The sequence below is a fragment of the Lissotriton helveticus genome, chromosome 6 (genome assembly GCF_964261635.1).
Source record: "Lissotriton helveticus chromosome 6, aLisHel1.1, whole genome shotgun sequence".
Lineage (NCBI taxonomy): Eukaryota > Metazoa > Chordata > Amphibia > Caudata > Salamandridae > Lissotriton > Lissotriton helveticus.
The window spans coordinates 1111710689-1111733858 of NC_136067.1; the positions used below are offsets into that span (position 1 = coordinate 1111710689).

The following is a 23170-nucleotide window of genomic DNA, read 5'->3' on the forward strand; positions in this document are numbered from 1 at the left end:
CATATTTTGATATAACTTGGCCTTCTTGCCCTGTCTGATAGATGGTCTCGCTGGGATCTAGGCCATAAATGAATTGGCTGCTCTTGGTTGGTGGCAAATCCAAAGCATCTTTTACCAATTCAATGTCCTCCATGTGTCAGTCGCAGTCATTTAAATTGGATAAGACTCCATACCTATTCCCCATTTCAAATCCCCAGTCAAAAGGGGTGGCCACCTGACCCCATCCGCTAGCTGTAGTATTCCACATGGGTCGTGGGGTATTTGGACGCATCGGGGGCTGTTCATATCCCATCCGGGCTATAAAACCATTTCCCTGACCTCTATGGTCATAACCCGGGGTGCTTGGTCCCCATCTGTTTGTGATGGGCCCATTTAGCCTTGGTGTTCTAGCAATTGGCTCAGTCGAATAGTTACATTGTCCTGTCCCAAGACTGATCATAGGATGGAAACGGTCATTATTATATCTGGGTCTAGAGTCCCCTCCCCAGTTAGTGGCTTTTGTATTTCTTCTAGGTCTAGGAATGTTTGAGAAGGTCGCAATCTGGTTCTCACTATAAAAGAATTCCAGGGTAAGGGGGATAATGGAACCACTTCTTCGTTGAGGGGGAAAGATGTTGGACAAGATGTTTGGGAGTTTAATATTACGCAGTCCCCCTTAAACTTCTTTGGCTTATTCCCAATCCATGGTACCCTCCTTGTCATTACGATCTCCCCTGCTAGTTGGTCAAACCCCTGATATGCCATATGCATATTATTAGTGAGCCAGTGTAAAGCTTTATCTTTTAGTCCTTGAATAGATTCTATTTTATCATGTGATAGAGCAGGGACATTGGCCAATACAAGTACTACTGATGAGGCTTCCATAATGAATTGTGATGAGTCATCCCCTAATTGTAGTGGCGCTGGCACGACAGATGGTACAGTGGGGGACTCTCTTACTACTTCCTGGCTAGGCGCAGATGGTGGTAGCTGCCCTAGCGGAATGGACTGTATTTGACCTTCCGTAGGACCCATGTCCGCACCAGTGTCCTCCACAACTGTGGCCACCGGTTTTGTGACATGAGTAACTAGGTTCTCCACTTCATCAGCCAACTTACTTTGTGACCCACCCAACTTTTTCACCTCAGCAGTTAATTTGTCTAATTTCCCAATCAATGGCTTAATGATAGTCCTGATTTTCATATCTATCATATCTGAGATCCTATTGAATAGGTCGTCATCAATGATGTGTCTTGACTCAACGTCAACATCAAACTCCACATTTTTCCCTTTGCACCTAGGTGGTGTGGTCGGCTTTTCTCTTCCTTGCTGTTTCCCCCCACGTTTTGGCTGAGATTTTCTACAAGTTCTCACGGCCCGTACTACAGGCAACGGGGGAGATAGAACTTCATCGACCATATTTTGCTGTTGATCAGAGTCAGGCGCTGCATTTGCTGACAAGTCCACTAGCAGATCTAAGTCGTTCATCATCATTGCCAATGTCTTGAGAATTAAGATCCGATATATATATGGTGGGATTTAGTGATAGTGTGTCAGACATTAGTGCATTAGAGGAAGGACTCGCAGGGAGCAAAGTTGGTGATTGGCTCAAACCTAGGGATTGCCTTCTTTCGTTATTAATCTTACTTACCACTTGTACTAAGTAAGAATCTAAGGTGTTAAGTGACTCTGTAACTGAAGGAGCCAATTTCTTAGGCATGTTTACAGCAGGGTTTAAGATGCTATCAGGAGTCTAAAAGGTACTCAAGGAATTAACTCTGAAGATATTACACAATACTAATAAGACGAGGGAAAGATTCAACCATGCAACGATGGGCAGGTTCTTACTCCAATCAAGACATGGACCAGATATAAGCAGCCAGGGTCCAAGAATGTTCGCTAACACTGTACAGCAATGATCCACAATGTTTTTCTACAACGAGTACAGTACCTTAGCTGCTCAATGAAGGAGATATCAGGGGGATAGCCTTGCCTGGCCTTTTCGTGCCTCTGAGGGCCACAGAGGGCCCGCCCTTTGCCCGGGCTTAGCCCCGGGCGTCCCGCGACGCTGAGGGCTCGCTGATTTTCTAGCCCCTCCTGGCGCGTCTAGCGCGTCAGGGAACGCGCCGCCGCAAAGGCTGCCGGGATTTGAAGTCCCGGAGCGGCGGCGGCGTGCCTGGTGGCGGCGGTCGCTGTTTGTGAAGTTATCCGGCGTGGCGCGGCTCCTCAAGACTCCCCCTGTGCCTCGCTCCCAACGTCTGCTTGCCAGGTAAAGTCTCAGGGAAAAAAGACTTCACCACCAGCTCCCCTCTGAATTTCCTTGCTGGGAATTCTGCCTGCAGAAGCCTGCGTGTTGATGGGAGCTGGAAGCACGACGCATCGAGAAGAAGCGTGTCGCAGTCGCAGCTGTAACCATCGCATCGCCAGAGGATCGTATCGCCACCGCAGATGTCGCCGCCGCATCACCAGAGAAGCGTGCCTTCGTCAAAGCTGTTATCTGAAGCATCTCCGGAGAAGCGTGTCGCCACCGCAAGGGTCGCCGTCGCATCACAGGAGAAGCGTGTCGCAGGGCTTGTCATGGCTTCAAAGTTACAGAGTTCGCCGCAAGTCCGCCTTGTGAGCACGCATCGTCTTCACATCGTCGCATCAAGGGTGCCATCTTAGCACATTGCACAGGATTGTCGCATCGCGGCTCCATCTTGCCGCATCGTAAACGGGCTGCAGTATGAGAATCTACGCATCACCTCCTCTCCGGTAAGGAGCAAGACGCATCCCCTAGTCTGCGCAAGCATTGAGGCATGACACATTGTCTCCCCCGAAGCAAGGAACCAACACATCTCCAACTCTGCAAGGCTTTTGTTTGTTTTGCCTTACGCATCCAGGTACTTTTGTGAGAACTGTGTCGCACTTACCATCAACTTGAACTAAGTGACATCTACCATCTTTAAGTCTATTTGAAGTACAGTATTGTGGATTTTTGTCATTTGTGATCTTGTGTTAAGTCTATATAAAGAATACTTATTTTTATAAAACCTGTGTTGTGTCCATCTGTAGTGTTTTGAGTGTATTACTGTATGTGTTCACAAATGCTTAACACATTGCCTCTGAGATAAGCCTGTCTGCTCATGTCAAGCACCAAGGGGGTGAGCAGGGGTTATCCAGTAGTGTAATCCCCTTTCCCTGACTTAGAAGCAAGGGTCCCTATTTGGTCAAAGGTGTATACCATTGCCAACTACAGACCCCCAGTTCTAACAATTCTATATCCTCTAACCATTAAAAATTCAGAAATAGGACTCAATGTCCTTTCTATTCTTGTATGGTCGTTATCTAAATAAAGCACACTATCGTCAGCATAAACATTGGTCTTCGCTCCATCAAGGACACAGCTAACCAGAGTAGAGTCACTTTTGGTTCTGATTACTAATGGCTTGATAAAAAGTGTGAAAAAAGGGGTGACAGCGGCAGCTTTATCTGGCGTATCTGACCAGAACAACAGAAAGGCAAGGAGTAATATGCTTAAACTCATTGCAAGAGTCCTGGGAAGGGAAATGCGGGACGGATTGTGTGTGACTTAAGAGGTGTGGTTATTAAGTACAAATTTCCCATGCCCTAATCACAATCATCACATGCTATTTAAACGCTGCACCTCAGAATCACATGCAATCTATACACAGTATATTCCCTTTCACCAGGAGTCACACACTGTGAAGGAGTTATTGCTTTGACACTACCAGACTGATTTATTTTCCATTTGTTCAGTTACTGTGTTTACTTCCCTTGCATTTTGTTCTTCCCACATAATCTCAGCCTATTGTGTCACCTTGATATCATCGTTATTCTAAAACTTGGTAGTCAACGAAGTATTTACAATATCTTTGAAGCTGCAAGACATATCAGCAATAGTAACATTTTGACCACTATAGCATGCTCCTCTGTTGATCTTCATCACAGCTTTCCTTTGAGCTAGTGACTGCTTGGGATTTAAAGATAAACCTAATACTGACTTCCTATAAAATCACAGATCATTGAGGTAGCTTGCTCACATTCTAGATTTCGTATTACAACATTTGAATTTTATGATCTCCATTTAACACAATGAAATAGCTCAGGACCAGTAATGGCAGGAATGGGATTTCTCCTCCGATTTTTAATTTAGAACATTGTATCCTCAGTAGGTGGAATCATCCAATAGCTTTTAGCCCTTCTGGCTTGGGTGATGTTGCTTGTTAAAGGCCTGCGAGCTCATAGGCCCTCCTCTGAAGAACGGTCCTATAACTCTGCTTAAGGGCCTTCAACAAGTGGTATAGCCCTTGACACGGGGCTATGAGGCTAGTCTGGTGATGTATTTGTCCTTGTTTGTTTTTATTACTTACAGCCATTGTGATTTTTTGTCAGTTTCTTTTACATGCTTCCTGAGGCATGTTCTTGTCTAAAATTTGTATTGCTTAATTTTAAAGCACTCGTGTGCTTATTGCCAACAGCGTACATGTATGCTCATGTATAAATTGTAGCTCTTTTGGTTGAGAAGTCAGTTGCTCCCCGGCTTTCTTTGAAGAACTGTTCTTCTGTTGCTGGGATTTTATCAGCAATACATTTAATCGCTTATACATGAATGTCTGGCGTCCCTACTTCAGCTATATTCTACCACGATCCCCGTCATATTTATTTTGGAACCATCACACCTTGTTAATGATATGGTCGGCTTAAAATCCTATCTAAGTGAAATGAGAATTCTCTGTATTCTGCAGCACAGATACAAAGAGGAGAATGCCTTAAAGGCATAGTCAGCTATACTGACTACAATGCAGATTACCTCGCACTATGATGCAAAGGTTCATTGCTGCAAGGTAGCCACAAGTGTGCCTGAGCAGGGAGAGAGCAGAACTGCACCACTTCCAAGTAGATATGCGCTTTTCTGCTCTCTCCCATTCACACAACCCAGTACCACGCAGCAACTCTACTTGCTGCCCTGCATTCCATGACCTCTTTGTAATATGCCCCTAGGCCTTTATCGACACATCTGAGAAAGATGAATGGTCTATGTGGATTGGGCCTTAAACGAAGGAATCTTCAAGTTATTAAATTAAGGAATAAGATTAACCACATATACAGACACTGTGACAGTGACAAGGGCAATGATGTTAACTGGTTACTCGTGCTGGCACTTTACGGAGGTAGGAGCCGTCATCATAAAACAGCTGTTGGAAATCTAATCAACAATTATTTTAAAATCACAATTGCAAATGCCACTCGAGAATGGTTGGCACTAGATATTCCAAATATTACTCAACTCATATTGCCTGTGAGGAATTTCTTTTTAACAAGTTCTCGCTATGGGCACCATATCTCCTAATACTTACATCAACCAATTTCCTGATGTGTTTGTTGAGGATCGTTGGGTCTGGCTTAGGAGTCACTGCTGAGGCCCAATCTAATGGCTCCACTGGCTTGTTAGGAGTTGTTGGTGATGTTGGCTGTTGACAGAAAGTTCAATGAAATCATTTTTAAATCATTGATGATGTACTTGACAATTTCCCCATCTGAACCCTGTGCAGGGTCCATATTTTCAGCAGTCACATAGATTAATCAGAGACAACAGAACTAATCATGATATTTAAACTATTTAAAAAATGATCAATTATCAGCATCCTCAGTTGGAAGACCCATCTACTGACTAACACCTTTGGCCAACATGACCCACTAACATTTCTTTAGATGAGAAAAAAAGGTACTTTAATATAATAGCTGTCCGCTCACAAACATTGCATCAAGAATAAGATTGCATGGTCTCCTGACAGCAAATGTAACCCACCATCTCAGGCCTAAGGAGCCATCCACCTTCTTTTGATCAGCCATAGCGAGAACCCAATTAAGCCCTATTTGCTAACCTAATTGTTCTTCCTGAGCTCCTCATCTTCCTCGCCTCTTCAAATCCATCTAGCAGCCTATAGTGACTGTCTGCATTGAACCAAGACTAAAACTTACCTCTGTGCAATCCCACCTCAAAAAACTCAACAATTGTAGCCTTTCAGCGAGAGCAACAAAGAACACATTACACAAATCTCCCACCACTCAGACCGCCCCATCAGTTCACAAGGAAACCCATGGTACAGAGATACACAGACTCTATGGCATGAAAAAACACAGAGCCCTTTAATCCTCTAGAGTGAGGGTGGACCACTTGAGCTGCTTGTGCCGAGGGCATGAGCTACACATGGTCACAAGCATCTGAGGTCACCCACAGCACCACTCCACTTATTTCGGCCTATACGATTGTATTGGTAATGCAGAATGTGCTGAATAGGCAATGCATTTAGATCCTACAAACTGTGGGTCACATCCCTCTCCTGCTGCGATGTCATGAACTCCCAAGTACGACTCCATTTTCAAAAAGTTAAGTTAGCCTTTCTGCCTTTAGTCCAAATTTAGCATGCCATTATCTTTCGCAGAACTTGTGAATATGTCATTTAATTTGAACGCTAATTTGTTACTACCTTGGACAACACACGTCTGACACAAACTCCTCAATATGTACATCTCAAGGTTTCACAGTAGACATGAGAAGTAAACATTTTGTCAGAGTTTACGTATTTTCATCTTGATCTTCTAGACCGGTTGCATCTTGGATTTTGGAAAAGTCTGACTACATTTTGCAATGCAGGCTAAAAGTTAGTGGTCAATGGCCTATATAAACCATTAGATTTCAACTCTGAGTTGGAGAGGCCTTCACACCATGTTGTCCAAGAGGTCCTGCTAGACTACCGGAGCATCCACTCTTATACCAAGAGTTGATCCAGTCGTAAGAGGAGTTGAGCCGTGCTTTTGTGTGTTTCCTTTCTGAAGGAACACTCTCTCTGAAAGCACAGCTGATTCACTGTGCAAAGGTTTGCAGTGCACAAGACCCTAAGAAACTATAGAGGCAAGTTAACTATTCCGTGCTCTCGTAGTATAGAACACAGAAGTAGCCGTTAGGGTGGTTGGCTGCTAGGTACATTCTAAAAATATGTTAGAAATATTTATTTTATTCTCGCTGCTAATACCATGCACAAGTGCTGTTTTAATTATATTCTGCGTGGTTATTATTTGTGTAATCAACTGAATGAAACTGTTAAACACTTTAAAATACATAATGTCTTTCTTAGTGTCATGCTGGTGTCTGCTAGTCTATAAATGAAATCGGCTTTGAATTACCACTGTGTCATGAAGGCTATATGCAGTGGCGTAACAAAACTTGAGGACCCCCCCTGCAAAGTGCATGGAACAGCCACTTTCCGGATTTATTACGGGGCTCTCAGCCCATGGTACTGTGATGAGGGGGCCTCCTGGAGCTCACACCCTTCCCCCCCGAACAGCGGGGGCTGCGGGGGCCTTTGTTACACCTCTGCCTTTATGGGATTCTTAATAACCCAGAAAACACAAACATCATGCTTGCAGGAATGCTCGGTGGGTTGTATGGGGCTCAAGTTAAAAAGGACTTTCTAACTCAGTGAGGGTGCAGTGAACTAAGGGCCATATTATCAAGAACAGGCGATACAATTATCGCCGCTTTATCGGCAGTAAACTGTCACTAAAGCGGCGATAATGGGCTTGATAATATGTCCTTGTGAATTCCCATAGAAGCCCAGGTTCTGGTGTTAACCTGGGCTGCTATGGGAATTCACAAGGGCATATTATCAAGCCCATTATTGCCGTTTTAGCGCCTGTTTCCTGCCGATAAAGCGGCTATAATTTTATCGCCTGATCTTGATATTATGCCCCTAAGACCTTACACCTGTGGCTTAGGAACCCAAACCCTGGAGTCCTGTGTCTTAGAACCCAGGATTTGCAACAGGGAGCTCACAGGATTTAGCATTAATCATCCTACATGAGCTCGTTCTAAGTGGCTCTGTGAACTGCGATCTCAGCTTATCACAATTATGAGAGCTGCAATTTTTATGACACCGGGTTGTTACCGTGTGCAGTTCATTTCACACCTTTCAGGAAGTCAAGGTATTTTTTAATCCAATGAAGATAAAATGCCCGATAAATACGGGGACATGAATATTTTTATTGTAAGCACCAGAATAGGCATTATGCCCGATTTCGAGGGCAGAGCTTGTAATAAGTGAAAATTCAAACACATCGGTGTCGGATCCACCAGGTGCGATAATTATTGTATCCCAAAATGGGCCACTGTAATGAGGGCCTATTTCTCTCATGTTTGTTACAAAAAAACACTTCCTCTTCTGTGTTTTTAAGTACTATTCGGTGACACACTTTTAGACTTAATTAGATTAATTGAATAAGCGAGTAGACCGCCCTGGTGTTTTGGCAACTAATGCCAACCAAGAGGCAGCCTTATATAAGTAACACAAAGTTCCCCTTTCTTTGTGGTGTGAACACATGCATGCAGGCACGCACAATTAGCCGTATAAAACATCCAAAGATGCATAATCTGTTATTTTGCCTTCTTCTTTCCTCCTGAGTGACTGCACTTTTGAATTATGACATGAAATCCATGTTTCGCCACACACATTCTCATTACCTGCAGCATTCTGACGATGTGGAATGTCAGTATTTATTGATTAACAACAGAGAACCTCTGTAGGGAGTGATGATGTAACAGTTCAAGGGCCTGCTATTCACACTCTTCATTGTTATTTACAATACTTAAGGCCAAGCTGACAAATCGTGTTTTTCACATGTCCATGACACTCTTGCAAAAACCAGTATTTTATTATAGTTGAATTCAATTATGAGTGATTATGATGCTAAATATTCTGGTTCAGATTAAGAAAGTTTTTGTAAGGGGATGTCTCTTATTGCTGCTTGAGACAGGAACAGCTTCACAATTTCCTGCTATAATTCACTGAGCATTTCCTGTGAGCAGTTATGCTTTACTCCAAGCACTTGTGCTATTTTTATTGTACTTCCAGGAGTAAGACATGCTTACTCACAGAAAAAAAGCTTTCTGAATCACAAATTGTTTTTCCCTCAGAGTATTTTCCTACTTCTGAAAATTAATCACCAATTTCCTGCCCTGAAAAGTCTTGCACTGCACTCCTGCCAAGGAAGGAGGAGGGAGGTAAATGAGCCTCTAAAAATGATGGAAATTGTAGGGGGCTGTAAAGCGGTTTTTACATAGGGAAACTATTGTCCCGACACAAAAAGTGCAAACTTTGCATGCGGAAAAGTACACGTTACATTTGCATGTGAGTAAAAAAGGAAGCATTTGAGTGTTTTAGGTAATCAACAGTACCAGCACTCCAGAAATTCCCTGGGCTCTCCAAATTCTCCAGTGATGTACTTCAGATGGAGGCAAAAGCTTTTGGGAGTACATTTATGGTTTTTATACCTGAGCTTATGTGAATCATGCCCAACATATATATGCAAGAATTGTTTTCACTGAAGCCCCAGAGGTATCAAGAATGAAACGAAGCACAGATTTGTGCACCTGCTAACATAGCATTAAAGTAAGGGAAAAACAGACGGTCGCACAGATAGTAGTACAAATGTGCAAACTAATGACACTTCAGTGAAAATGTTAATGACACTGCAGTCAACTTGTTTTCCTCTTTCTTAGTTGACAGTGAATGTAGACAGCATTGTTTTAACCCGATTTACTTGAAAACACTCTAATTATGTTATAATAGTACACAAAAAAGATTTTTCAGAATTGAAGACCAAATCAAGGCTGCCTGGCGAGGCCATTTGAAGTTCGTTTTATTCTCAGTGTTCACCAATAGCAAAACATTTGGTCAAGAACGTGATAACATGGTTTCTCAATACCAAAAATATTAACATCACCTTATTGGTATAAAGACCAATTATTTCTTCTACTGGTGATAGCAGTGTAAGCACGTTTCAGTATGGGTACGAGTGGAGGAAATGAGGAGGTACTTGCCATCAAATTCAAATCACAATGGGGCATATTATCAAGTAAGGGCGTTACATTATCTCCGCTTTTATCGGCAGTTTGCGGCGAGAATGGGCTTGATAATATGCTCTATGAATTTTAATCGAAGCCCATGTTAGATGTGAAGACATCTAACATGGGCTTCGATTGGAATTCATAGAGCATATTATCAAGCCCATTATCGCCGCTTTATCAGCAGTTTCCTGACGATAAAAGCGGCGATAATGTAACGCCCTTACTTGATAATATGCCCCAATATTCTTAGTCGGTAATCAATGCTATGAACAAGCAACAGAGTCGATTTTCTGAAGTTGCAAAACTGACCAATAATCCACCACCTGCTTTTTATAGTTAAAGATCTAAGGTCATGTTGGAAATGGCCCTTTTTGCAGGGTTATCCCCAAACTTTGTGCTTCTTCCTCCCTTGTTTTTCCTGACCTGTGGTTGTTGGCAATAGGATTCTGGGCACTTTACCACGGCTGTTCAGTGCTAAAGTGCATATGCTCTCCGTATAAATTGTTATTGTGATTGGTTATCCGATTGGCCTATTTGTTTTACCAGTAGGTCCCTAGTAAAGTGTACTGAGTGTGCCAGGGCTGGTGATTCAAATGGTACTAGTGGGCCGGCAGCACTGATTGTGCCACCCACATGAGTAGCTCTAAAATGATGTCTCAGGCCTGCCACCGCAGTGCCTGCGTGCAGTTGCTAATTGCCATGCTGACCTCACCAGTGTCCACACTGTCCAGGCCTAACCCTTCCCTTTCTGTACACATTAGACACCCCTATGGAAGGCCCAAGGTACCCCCCTGGGCAGGGTGCAGTGCCTGTGAAAGGTAGAACATGTACTAGTGTGGGTGAAATGCTCTGGTAGTGAATTACAGCCTTTTTCGTTTTTCACTATTGAAAGGCTATCTTGCCCATAGGCTATAATGGGGAATGCTGTGTATAATGTTTACCTGCATATCTTCCCATAGGAGCAAGATGAAAAATTGAAGTCAGGTATCCCTGAACTCAGAGTTTAATAACACATCTTTTAGGAAGGATGGTTTTTAAATCCTGTGTTTGAAAGTGGCACTTTTAGAAAGTGCTTTCTTGTCTGACCTGTCTGTGTGCCTTTGGCTTTTTGTGAATTGACTGTCTGGTTTGTGAGTGACATGGGCTGGGGAGCCCCCAGGATGTTGGATGAGTCATCCCTAGGCTGAATGACTGCATCTGCATCTGCATCTTGAGTGGTGGGAGGGGATAGCACCTGGGCCTGAATAGGGCTGTGCCTGCCTTTCACAATGCTGGCTCCACCTCCTGCTGGGCGGCTGACGACCTTGTCCCTCTCTCTGAAAGGAAAGGAGAAGACAGAAAAAAAGTGCTCAGGAACTGACCTGAACTGGTTCTGACCAAGCCAAAGCCTCTCTGCCTCTAGAGAACAAAGGAAAGACTGGTATAAAAAGGGCTACCCAGACTACAGAAAGTTAGATCATCCTGGAATCAAGAAGAAACCCCTGCCACGGAGAAAGCTGGAAGACTGAAGAGGAAGGACTGTCCTGCTGTGTGTTTGTGGGCTGACATGCAGTTGGTTTGCTTCCAAGGAGAGGGGAAGGACTTTGCTGTTGCTCTGTCCCCTTGCTTTAAGAGATCTCCAAGGGCCTGAGAAGAGTAGGCTCCCTGTTAATCGTCGCAGAGCCAGTCGTCGTGGGTGAGATCGCCGCACCACTTGCTTGTGGATCGCATCACGTTGCTGCGAACATCGTCGCAAAGCCATCGCATCAAGGGGCCGCGAGAGGAGATCGACGCTGCGCTGCGCATCACTGCCGCACCTGAGATCATTGCCGTCCGGAAGATCGTGGCATCATGCCTGTGCGAGATGCCTCCTACCGAACCTGCGCACCGGAATCCATACAAGGCATCGCATCCCTCCCCATACAGACCGGATTAATTGCAACAGGCTCGCTGCATCCAGCGGGTCTGTCGCATTGCCTCCCCAGGGTCTCAGGAGTGACACATCGCTTGTTTTCAACGCTGCAGCTTTCATTTGGAACTTTTGTCGCATATACAGGTACTTTGGGCTAAACATGACGCAACTGTGGATTATTTTGACGCAAACCCTAGAACTCTTTTAAAATCATATTCTTGAACTGTGTATGTTGTATTTTTGTCGTTTTGGTCTTGTGTACTTTAGATAAAGATTCTTTATTTTTCTAAACTGGTGTGGAGTCCATTTGTGGTTTTTTCACTGTGTTACTGTGAGTGTTGGTACAAATACTTTACACATTGCCTTTGATAAGCCTGTCTGCTCGTGCCAGGCTACCAAGGGGGTGAGCAGGGGTTATCTAAAGAGTGTATCCCCCTTACCCTGACTAGAAGCAAGGGTCCCTATTTGGACATTGGTACCTACCTCTGCCAAGTAGAGACCCCCAGATCTAACAGGTCCAAATACAAAGAACTTGCTTTTCTCTCTGTTGAGAAAGTCAAAGCCTCTCACCTTTTTGTTCCTAACAGTTACAAATCTGGGGATAATGGGCTGCAAGTTCAAGAAATCTCTCACAGTGAAAACAATAGGTAAGGCGAAACTCTCCTCCTTAGTCACGTCACTAAAGTCTTATTATTACCAGCTATAACCCTATTTCACCAAGCTCGTAATTGTATCTTTTATGCAAGGTGTCTTACTGAAGTTCCTTAAAATTGGTGAGTTCTTCATTCTTTCGAAGAAACGGAGGCTCTTAGTAGCTTCTCCCCTTCCCACTTTGTTCCTTATAAAGGCTATTGAAATTACACATCTGGGATACAATCTCTTCAGTGAATTTCTTCTTATTCTCCTTAATTTATCTGCCGATTTCAAAAACATGTATATTCATACTCTTTTAGGCATCGTAAAAGAACATACAAGCCTTTGTGTAATACTCTTTGAGTGGTTTTCATCACATCGGACAAATCAAACTCAGCAGATTATTATATCCAACTCCTTTATCTGTAAAGTGTCTTTTGTGACTATAACGTAGTTTCAATCTAGCTCTGACCATTCCTAACCTTTATCTTACACTCTTGGTGCCCTGTCAAAGAACTTGGAGATCCTTCACCTCAGACATGCTGATGAAACTCAGATGTATCTGAACATCGTTCACCTGAGAGCATTCCTCACTTCACTCATATCCGGCATATAATTCATGAGTGAACTTCAATTCATCATCAAGTATAGTCCCTTAAAAGCTAAGGTTCTCCTTATCTCGCACACAATCAAGATCTAATTTTGCATTGACTCCTTCAATGTCTTGGTCTGAAATCCGGTGATGATTGACTTTTTTCTATCTTTAGGAATTAAGACATCCTATAATCACACATTAATGCTAACATTGCAATATTCCATCTGAGATTGTTGTGGGGAATACGACAATTCATTCAATAGAACAACCTCGAATCTTTCAAACAATCCCTTGTTCTTTCAAGACCAGACCATGGCAATGACTCTTTACTAGAGTCACAAAGTGGTAAATATACATACCCCCTTCTACTTGACACAAAAAATACAATCTGTGGAGGTCACCCATCTATTTTAAATACACTCCTCCTGAAATGGCCAGCATTGCACCAGAGTGCAACCTTACTATAGCTGTGCCACAAGAATTTAGGTTCACTTCCTTATTCTATACAAAAGTCATTTCCACAGCTTACCTTACATTACCCCAGTGTGAGCCTTTTTGATAACCGCAAATCCCTCTTGTGTGCTTAGGTTTGCAGTGCACATTCTGAGCTGCTTTTACCACTATTCTTTAGCTTTAATGACTACTCGTGGACCTCTTCCTGCCTTAACCCTGAACCCCTGAACCAACACCTATGTGCAATGCCTACCACTCCTGTTTTTACTGTACACTTGTTTACTGTGATTTGTTATTTGTATCGCATTTTTTTGTATTTGCATTCATCTTTATCTGTTGTCCTGTACATGAATTCCCACTATAAAATACACTAACACACTTAGGCAATGCATACGCTATAGAAAGGGAAATTCAATAAATAAAATAAATATATGATGCACTTGTGAATCCAGGGACCTATGTAATTTATACTTATAAAAAGTTTTATAATGTTTCTAAAGAGTTTACCTACTCATTGACTTCTAAATACATACTAAAAAAACTATTAGCCTGATTTAAATATTGGCAGAAAGGGAATTCCATCGCAATGGCGACAGCGTTCACTCCCTGCCAACACTATGGTCCACCTGCCTGGGAAAGCCATAGGTTTGATCACTTGCAACTCTGCAAGAATGGACGACATGGCTTGATATTTTGATCTCAGCAAGACCACACAAAAACAACAAGGAACACCATTTCTAAATAAGAAGAGGTGCGAGTCCAGTGATTGGGCGTTCCCTCAAAATAGGTGTAATTGGTGGGAGTCTCCATTTGTCTATACATATAGAGAAACCTCTTATCTGACCTTTCTAATTTCACATTGGTGATTACTCATAAGAAAAACATTTCCCCATAGACAATATTTCATTACAAGAACTGATTTCTTTTGGTTATTTTATTTATCAAAACATTTATATTTTTTTATATATTGAACATATTTGATTTTTCTGTATTTCCATAAAAACGTTTACACATAGAAACAATTTTCATAAGAGCATTTGAGTTGAGGATCAATTGAGATAATCAAATTTCTTAATTTTAACAATTCAGTTTTGTAGAGCTCAGTTTTGAAAACCCCCATACAACATCATCATCCTTTCATTCTCACCTTTCATTCTACTCATACATACTATCAATCAAACCACACAACAGTTACAATAAAATAGACATCTGAACTGAGATCCTACTAATTATTAATACCCATAGTATTTGTAAGAATCAAAGTTGGACATTCCTAAAATTCATTCAAAGTATTAACAATTGTTTTTTCTGTCTTTTGGCTCTTGAGTAGGACTCCCAGATGTGTAGTCACTGGTCTATATGTATTAACTCCCCCCCCCTCCTCTTAGGCCTCAATTTAACTGGGGGATACCTTCTTGTGTATACATGTCTCCATTTGTCTATAAAAGGTTGATGTTGAAAGAAATCACATTTGAGTGTCACTTAAGGACGGAGTTCTCCAAATGTTCTGTGTCCCTCGGAGAACCCTCTAAGTTTTTTCTTGTAAACAGATTAGAGGGAGCTCAGTAGGGTCACTATTTGGCCTCTACCTCTGAAAAAATTAAAAAACCTTATCTAGTAAGATAATAGTCACGGGTATTAGGATATCACTGAAGTTGAAAACTGTACAGAACCTGAGCTATAACTGTTTTGTATGTACGTTTTGGTCCTAGTGTTGTTTATGTATTTTGTAATGTGATTTGTATGTTATTAATTTTTTGTGATTCCAGTGTATGTTTACATTTTACAAAATCTTTCTATGTATCAAAAATGTCTAAGTACCTGTATTCAAACAAAACAAAACATTGAAATTAAGAAATTAAATAACAATTAATTTTTTGGATCATAGCAATTGGTTTGTGTTATCTCTGAAAGAAGGTATGAGTGAATGGTGATCAGTATTGGCATGTTCACATCTAACATGGGCTTCGATTGGAATTCATAGAGCATATTATCAAGGCCATTATCACCGCTTTATCGGCAGTTTCCTGCCGATAAAAGCGGCGATAATGTATCGCCTGTCCTTGATAATATACCCCTGTGTTCTAATAGAGTGAAAATCATCCTCTTTCTGAAACAATTGTCTGCCAGAAGGTGAGTCATAGCCCACTACCATCTTCTTCCCCTGTCTGTCACTCCCTGCCTCTAGGCGTCTCTGTTGCCATCTTGCCTGAGGGCATGGCTGCCATTCAGGTCCTCCCCCTTATCCACCGTTCTCAGCTCAGGCCGAACATTAAGCCAAAATATGGTTTCCCCAGCATGCTCCCAAGTGAGCTCGTGAGCACAGTTGCTGCTATTTGCTGCACGATATGTGGCGATTCCATGGGGCCTCCGGGGAGAAGTGCTAGAGTACATTCTATGTTAAACCACACCCCTGCAAATCAATATTGTTGCCATCGATTTTATGATATAGAACCATATATGAAAAAGTGATGGGGCTACCAGAAAGAGTTGTAAATAAAATGAGATTCGAGTGAATCCAATAATAATTATCGCCTGAAGGTCCCTCTCAAAGAGTGTACACACTGTCCAAAGTATTGGAACTATTGGTATTTTGACCCCAGCTTAAGGTTCATTTCAGGGTTTTCATTAGGACGGTGACAGAGACACTGGGAACGAAAGCTTTTGTATGAAAAAGGAAATATATTTAAAAAACTGAGATGCTGGGCTAAAGATAGTGGCCACCACTATAATTGTGGTCGAAGTAAAACCTTAACTTCTTACTGTAGGAAAATTCAAAGTAAGCATGTAACCAATTTGATGCTAGAAAGAGAATGAGAGATTGTACTAACCCTATCCAATCAAGAAGAGAGAGAAAACCTCAAGTTCTACTACTTAGATAAAATAAGATGACTAGCCTGAAAAGACGATAAAACTGAATTTTTCAGGAAAAAAGATCCACACATTTTCAGAGTTTTAATACACAAATTATCATTACGATAAATAAGTGACCTGTTGCTGATATTGCTAAAAAGTTTCTTGTGGTTGTTTTACCTTGTTTGAAATCTATTTTCATAGAATTTCGCTGTTTCTATTAACTGACCATTAAACCCAACTCAAAAGTGGTTACGTTTGCCATCATAAGCCTTTGTTGTATATTACATCTGATGTGCAAGTAATATTCAATAGTCTGACTTCAGCTTTGTTTTTAAGGGTATATTCAATTCATAATAATGTCCAGTATTACAGGAACTAAGGTTTGGGCATCTGCAGTAATAATGAGGGCATTATATGGACAAACTACCACTTTATTTATGTACTTACTGAGTTTTATACCCATAATTTTCTTTTCATCTCTAACTGACAAGAGGAAGGGTTCTGAGGGTAGTAGGAATAATAAGGGGCTAAAACTATAGTCCTGTCATGTATTTTGGCCCAACCAAAAAGAGTTTAATAGAAATACCTAGAACACTCAATCTCACCACTGGCTTGTGATATAGAACTAAAATCACTCTGATGAAACTTGTTTTTGAAGCAACTTGAAATAGCACTGAATGTATACATTTATCAAATGCCTTCTCCACATTAAGTGGCACTGCCTCTGTAGGTAATTGTAACAATACCATTTTTTCTGTGATCTGGCATAATAACCATGTGCTGTTCCTTGAATGCTGCTGCTTGCATAAAACCTGTTTGTAATTGGTGGATTAAGTTTGGTAGGATTTTTTTTCTATTCTTCTTTCTAGGATTTCAGAATATATTTTACATTCTATATTGACTATCATCCCTACCCTACCATTCCCCTCAACTGACTTTAGGACTATGGAGTTCATGAGGAAAGGCTCTTCTCGATTACTGATTTAGAAATAGCGATAAGAATGTTGTGGTTGACTGAATGAAACTTCTCATGCTATAAATCTGAAAAAAAAACTGTATAACTGTACAATCTTGTGAAAATACCACAAGGAGACTACAGTAATGGACACTGGGGTCTCAAGATTATGACTGGCTACTTCAGAGGAAATTTACTGACACTTTGATCCAGGTTTGTATCACAAAAGTGACGCAAGCCCAGCGCAAAGGGTGGTGTTGGGATTTAGTTCCTAATGAATATCCTGATCTGTGTTGGGGTGTCCTAAAGTAATACAATTTAGTGCTACACACTACTTTGTGCTATTGTGCATCAAGGGGGCATTCCATGGGTGGGACATGGCTGTTCTAATGTAACCACCCAGGAGTTTTGACACAAAGCCCTATCTACTACATAAAGTTAGACAGGATAATGTATAAGGATCGTGTCTTTCAGCTCAGAGACCCCTTTTCATTTCAATGTGAAGACAAGTTACTGTACATGTCTATATTGATGTATTTTTACCTTATTGGTACACCCACTGATGTATATGATTATGTCACAACATTCCAAAGGTGACATAGCAAATTCCATCTCAGATAAGATACAGAATATCAGGACTGCCACTAGACCACTTAGGAAAGAAACTTCACCCACATTGAAGACATAAATCGCAGATCCAGCTGGGCACAGCACAGCACCAGATTCCATCCTGACTCCTGAGACTCTGTGAAGCATTCCATTTTGCCTTCACAAACTGGTGCCCTGATTGTATTCTTGCGTAGATGCAATCTCCTAGCACTCAGGCTTGTGCTCGAAATGGGCGACAAACTATTCCATCCAGGCAACAAATCCTGTTGTCCAGGTATGTGCACCACCTTCAAAACTCAGGCTTATTTTGTATTTATCTACTTGATATAGCACCGTGCTTAGAAATAGCACAGTGAGGGTGTTAAGCAATATAAATTATATTGGTACTGTTTTCCCTGTTTTGTTATTGAAAAGCTTTGCTGCTTTTCATCTTCTGTGATGTTGTATATATTATGTACACTTCATCGGGTCATTTTTATAGAACTATTTTAAAATAAATATGTTGAAATACATATTCCTTTTCTAGTGCTCTTGAGTGTGTAAATCATTAATGAACGATTGTTTGGATTAAAACTTCTCCCTGTTAGTAACCCAAAAGCATTAACACTACCTCAACTATGTACTGGGTGGGGTTCTGTGGGCCTATCATAACCTGTCTTACACATTCAGAGCGGGTGCATTGACCTAAGTTCACTCTTGTCACCCATGCTTGTAAAAATAAACCTTGTAGAGCTGAGCCAAAGACTCAGTTTACGCAACATTGGTGCTTCAATGTTTGGCTTTTCTAGACTTTTTACTAGTTTCTGATTGCACACTGAAAAGACCAATTTTACAGGTTACCTTCTAACTGTTCAATAGGGAGCACCATTTAACAAAGGTTTCTTAAGTGCTTTACTGATAAAAGGTTATTGCCCATTAGACTTCTGTGTCCCATGTTTATTGAATCTCTTTCCTAACATGGCGCAAGTAATTTCTATTGTGAGAGGAGTTATTTCACGGTACACACATATCTTTTTGCTGGATGTGTTCCGAATAGGAAGAGAGGATGAAGGGACATGCTGCATATCCCTTTGAAATATTTGTAAATTAATTTGCTGCATTCCTCTTGCAAATATTTTCACTTATGGGTGGAGCTGTGGAGTTTAAGGATATAGTTTATAACACTGTTTTTTTTTAGAGATATAGACTAACACAATTTGTAGATACATAGGTACTCTACTGAGACATTGAAGTCTCTTTGAGACATCATGAACACCAGACATGGTTTGGTGGTCAATTGCCCCATACCAGTAAATCGAGAAGGTACTGTTCCTGTAGAAGAAGGAAGGAAGCTGGGTTGGAAATGGATAACCCCAGGGAATCATTGTGATTATTCCTTGGTGCTCTCACACATCCGAATGGATGTCATACTTCATCATAGGCTCCTTGACGGGCTGGCCCTGAAATGCCTTTCGGGCCCCACAAGAGGGCTCTTTATTGGAGATCTTTTTAGTATTTGTTAGTAATGATGGTGCATGTGAGGATGCAGAATGTGGAGAGGGGAGTGAATGCAAATAAAGTGTCCAACGAATTAACTTTGTCTAAGGGATATACAATTAATTTTAATATAATAGATCCTTGGTAGAGATAAAAACAATGAAAAAGGGGCTATCATGACGGCTTAATGAACCTGGATAGCCTTAAAGTGTATGTGAGTCTGAAATGAGCATTTCTTCAGGACCAGGAAGATCCCTGCCCTACACCTAGAGAGTGATGTTTGTTGTCAGATACTCCCCTAATAGGAAAATACCTCAGTATAGGATTGTACAACCTAGACAGAAAAAGTAGAAAGACATTATAAATGCAGACTTTATAACATTTGTAAGTAGATGCTGCTTAGTGTAGCACACTGATTTCTCAAGTCTACTCATGCTTTAAACGTGCTAAAATGTAGCTATAAAGTGGTAAGTGTTCCTATATACAGCAGGCCAGGCAAGTGACCATATGTGTTAAAAAACATGTATTAAAGAAGTACAACATATGACATACACAAGAAAAGGGTAGTGAAGTCCCCGTAGGTGAGAGTATGAATCTTACCCTGTTGAAACAATCTTTCAGGCCCCTTAGCTCAGAAGGGTAAACATCACTTACAACGAAACTTTTACAACGCACTACCATTACAACGCGGTCATTACAACGCAAACTATTACAACGCATTGCGCTGGGGGGCGCTCTAGGATAGAGAATAGGTTAATTTACTGTCCAATAACCTTCCCTAGTGTACACGGGGACTGGAGTTGGAATAGTAAATTAAACTATTCACTATCCAACACCCAAAAGCGCTATGCGTTGTAATGGTATGCGATGTAAAAACCGCGTTGTAAAGGCAGGCGTTGTAATAGCCTGCGTTGTAACGTCATACATCCGCTCAGAAGCAGAGGATTGCGCACAGCTGCTAAAAGACTGTGAGATACAGTAAAAAAGTATCAGCAAGAAAGCATTAGAAGCCCTCTGGTAATGCAGAGAAGTTTTACCTGCTGAAAGTCTAAAGTCAAAATCTACTCACGTGGTCCTGCGAGGAGAGTGCCTGAGACCTACCCCACCTTTGCTTGCCTGGAGTGGTAATGAAAGGGGCAAGCACGAGGTATTTATGGTTGAGCCAGCCTCCATAATTGTAGCCAGGTAGTGACACCTGGCAAAGGACGCCATGTTGTGAGTGGGGGTATCTGCCTTGGACCAACCGCCTGCCCTGGGGTGGTCCATTAGCCTGACTGAGGCCCGGTATCTGCATGCGAGAAGGTGCATTCATGATGTATGGACAGCTAAATTCAAATGAGGCCCGACGTTGGATACATAGTGTAAGAATGGCGAAGCGGTCTGAGCCCCAACTGAGCTGTATATGTGGTAGCAGAAATGTAGCAGAGAAAGTCTAATTGTCTACCCAGGGGAGTCCCATTAGGGTAGCTGAGGCGCAGTATGTGCATGTGTGGGGGCATAGTGTGCAGACACCAAACTCTGAATGAGGCAGCCATTTTCGGTGTGTGTCATACAAAGGTGAAACAGTCTGGGTCCCATCTGAGTCCGGGACCCGTATACTTGGCAGCTTATATCTTGGAGGAAAGATGTTATTAGATGTGAAGCAAGGGGAACAGATTTATAATGGGGCCACTGTAAGAGGTGGTTTGATAACTATTTCACATTTTTGTATGGAAGATAATGATACATCATTTGTATACAGGCGAGCCATTGCTGCCTGATGAGGTCCATCAGTGTGATGGTAGCCCAATATGTGCGTGCGCAACAATGCATGTTTAATAAATCGGCAGCGATGTCCGAATAAGGCCGCTATATTAGGAAAGGCTGGGTTGCCATGTGGAGAGAACAAATGGTATATAAAAATATCCACATCTAAGTGGTTCTAGGCCAAGAAGCCCCAGCATTGAAGACCAATCAGTATGGGGTTTAATTGTATAAAGTGCACAGTATGGGCTTGGATACGCCGAAAGGTAATAAGATAAGTTAATTATTGTTATATGTGTATATATGCTGAAAAAACACCTTATAATGCTTTCATTATCCAACATAAAATAACTCAGGGAGGTGTTAGTGAATTGAATTGTTAAATGGTGTTATAGTGTCACTACAAAATGTGATATTAATTGGGCAGTAGCCTATTGGGAGACTCCTCCTCTATGGGTGGTTCTACAGACATAACCGTATGTCTGTGTGGGACTTCTGTACTGCAAGTGGTTACACCTCACACCATGGGATATCATAATTTAGACCCTGAGCATCGATGAAGATGCAGAAAACACATTGCTGCTCTTTTCTGAACAGTGTCATGCTATGCCATAGATTGTTAGTCTCCAAAATAGTACACTTAAGGTCATCAGGAGTGTGATTGAAATTGCAGAAGCGGGCAGACATTTTCGTGGTGCTGCGTTTGCAGCGAATATTGCTGCGATGTTCCTTCATTCTCGTTTTTACCGGTCTAGTAGTCATTCCCACGTGTAGTAGGTTACATGGGTAGGTTATAAGACAGACACGATTCTTCGTATTACAATTAGTGTTACTCCTTTGTGTCCAAATCTGTCCTTGGCTCAGTTGGATCTCTTTGGTTAATTTTGTCAAGAGGCATACCTAACAAGAACCTCTTGGGTAATGGCCCATGACTGGAAGTAGAGTCAAAAGAGAGTGTTGTTTTAGTATGGGGTTGGTCCTGGGTCTAGTGTGTACTAAGAGGTCCTTCAAATTATGGGTACATTGGAAGTCAAATCATAGACGTTGGATATCCAGGGACCCTGATTGTAAAATAGCCCAGTGTTTCATGATGATGCGCTGTGTGCGGTTGGAATTGGGAGTAAAGGTGGTTTCATAGGTCAGAACGTCCTCCATGGGTCGAGTGTTGGTCTAGAGCAAGGCCTCACAGTGGTTATTCTGTGCACTCTTGTGGGCCCTGATTGATGGCTTTCGAGGGTAATTTGCGGGAGGCAAGATTGGTGTTCAGATATTTGACCTGGATGTCATAGTCCTTTAAGATGCTGCAATTTCTCAAGACGTGGAGAAATTGGTAATTCGGTAAGTTTTCCTGCAAGGCCTTGGGGTGGTGGCTGTCAAACAAAAGTAGACTGTTGCAGTCCATGTTTTTCTTGAAGGATAAAATCCCTTGATTGATGGAGATCAGTAGGTCCAGGAACGTTAATTGTTATCTGAGACAATTGGGTAAAACTCAGGAATGGATTCAGAGAATTGATCCATAGGCACACTTCTTGACAGACTGTGGTATTGCTCTTTCAGAAGGTGAGAATATCATCAATGTAGCATCACCATGACAGAATTTTTGGCCTGTAGGAATTTCTGTCTGTGAAAATATGTCTCCTTCAAAACTAAGCATATACAGACAGGCCAGGATCGGGGCAAAGGTACTCCACATAGAGGTTCTTTGTATCTGATGGTAGAGTTGGTTTTTAAGCTTGAAGAACTTGTTCTTCAGTGCGATTGTCGCACACTTGATGATGAAGCCAATGGGGGTGGCTGAAGTCCAGACTTCTACGCGAAGGGTTTCCTTGCTGACCTGAATGGTGGCATTTTGAGGCATGTTGGTGTAAGGAGCCTCTAAATCAAGTGTTACCAGGAAGTATATGTCCTTTTGAAGGTTCGTATCTGCAATCAGGTTCAGCACAACCCTGGTATCTTTTAAGAAGGATGGAGTCTTTGTGACCAGTGGCTGTAGAAAGTGGCCACAAAATTTTCTGTGACTCAAGCAAGGAGCCTATCCCTGACACAATATGTCTCACGGGTGGGGGGAGA

At 41.8% G+C, this 23170-nt stretch overlaps 1 protein-coding gene across 2 annotated transcripts in view; it reads right to left on the bottom strand.

Annotated features, from left to right (window-relative positions):
• The window catches only part of RASGRP3 (RAS guanyl releasing protein 3), a 672488-nt gene that overhangs the window by 131132 nt on the left and 518186 nt on the right, over positions 1-23170 (bottom strand). For both annotated transcript variants that reach the window (XM_078648770.1, XM_078648769.1), the window contains one exon: positions 5340-5453. In XM_078648770.1, the coding sequence (XP_078504896.1) occupies positions 5340-5453 (114 nt within the window). The remainder of the gene's footprint in view (positions 1-5339; positions 5454-23170) is intronic.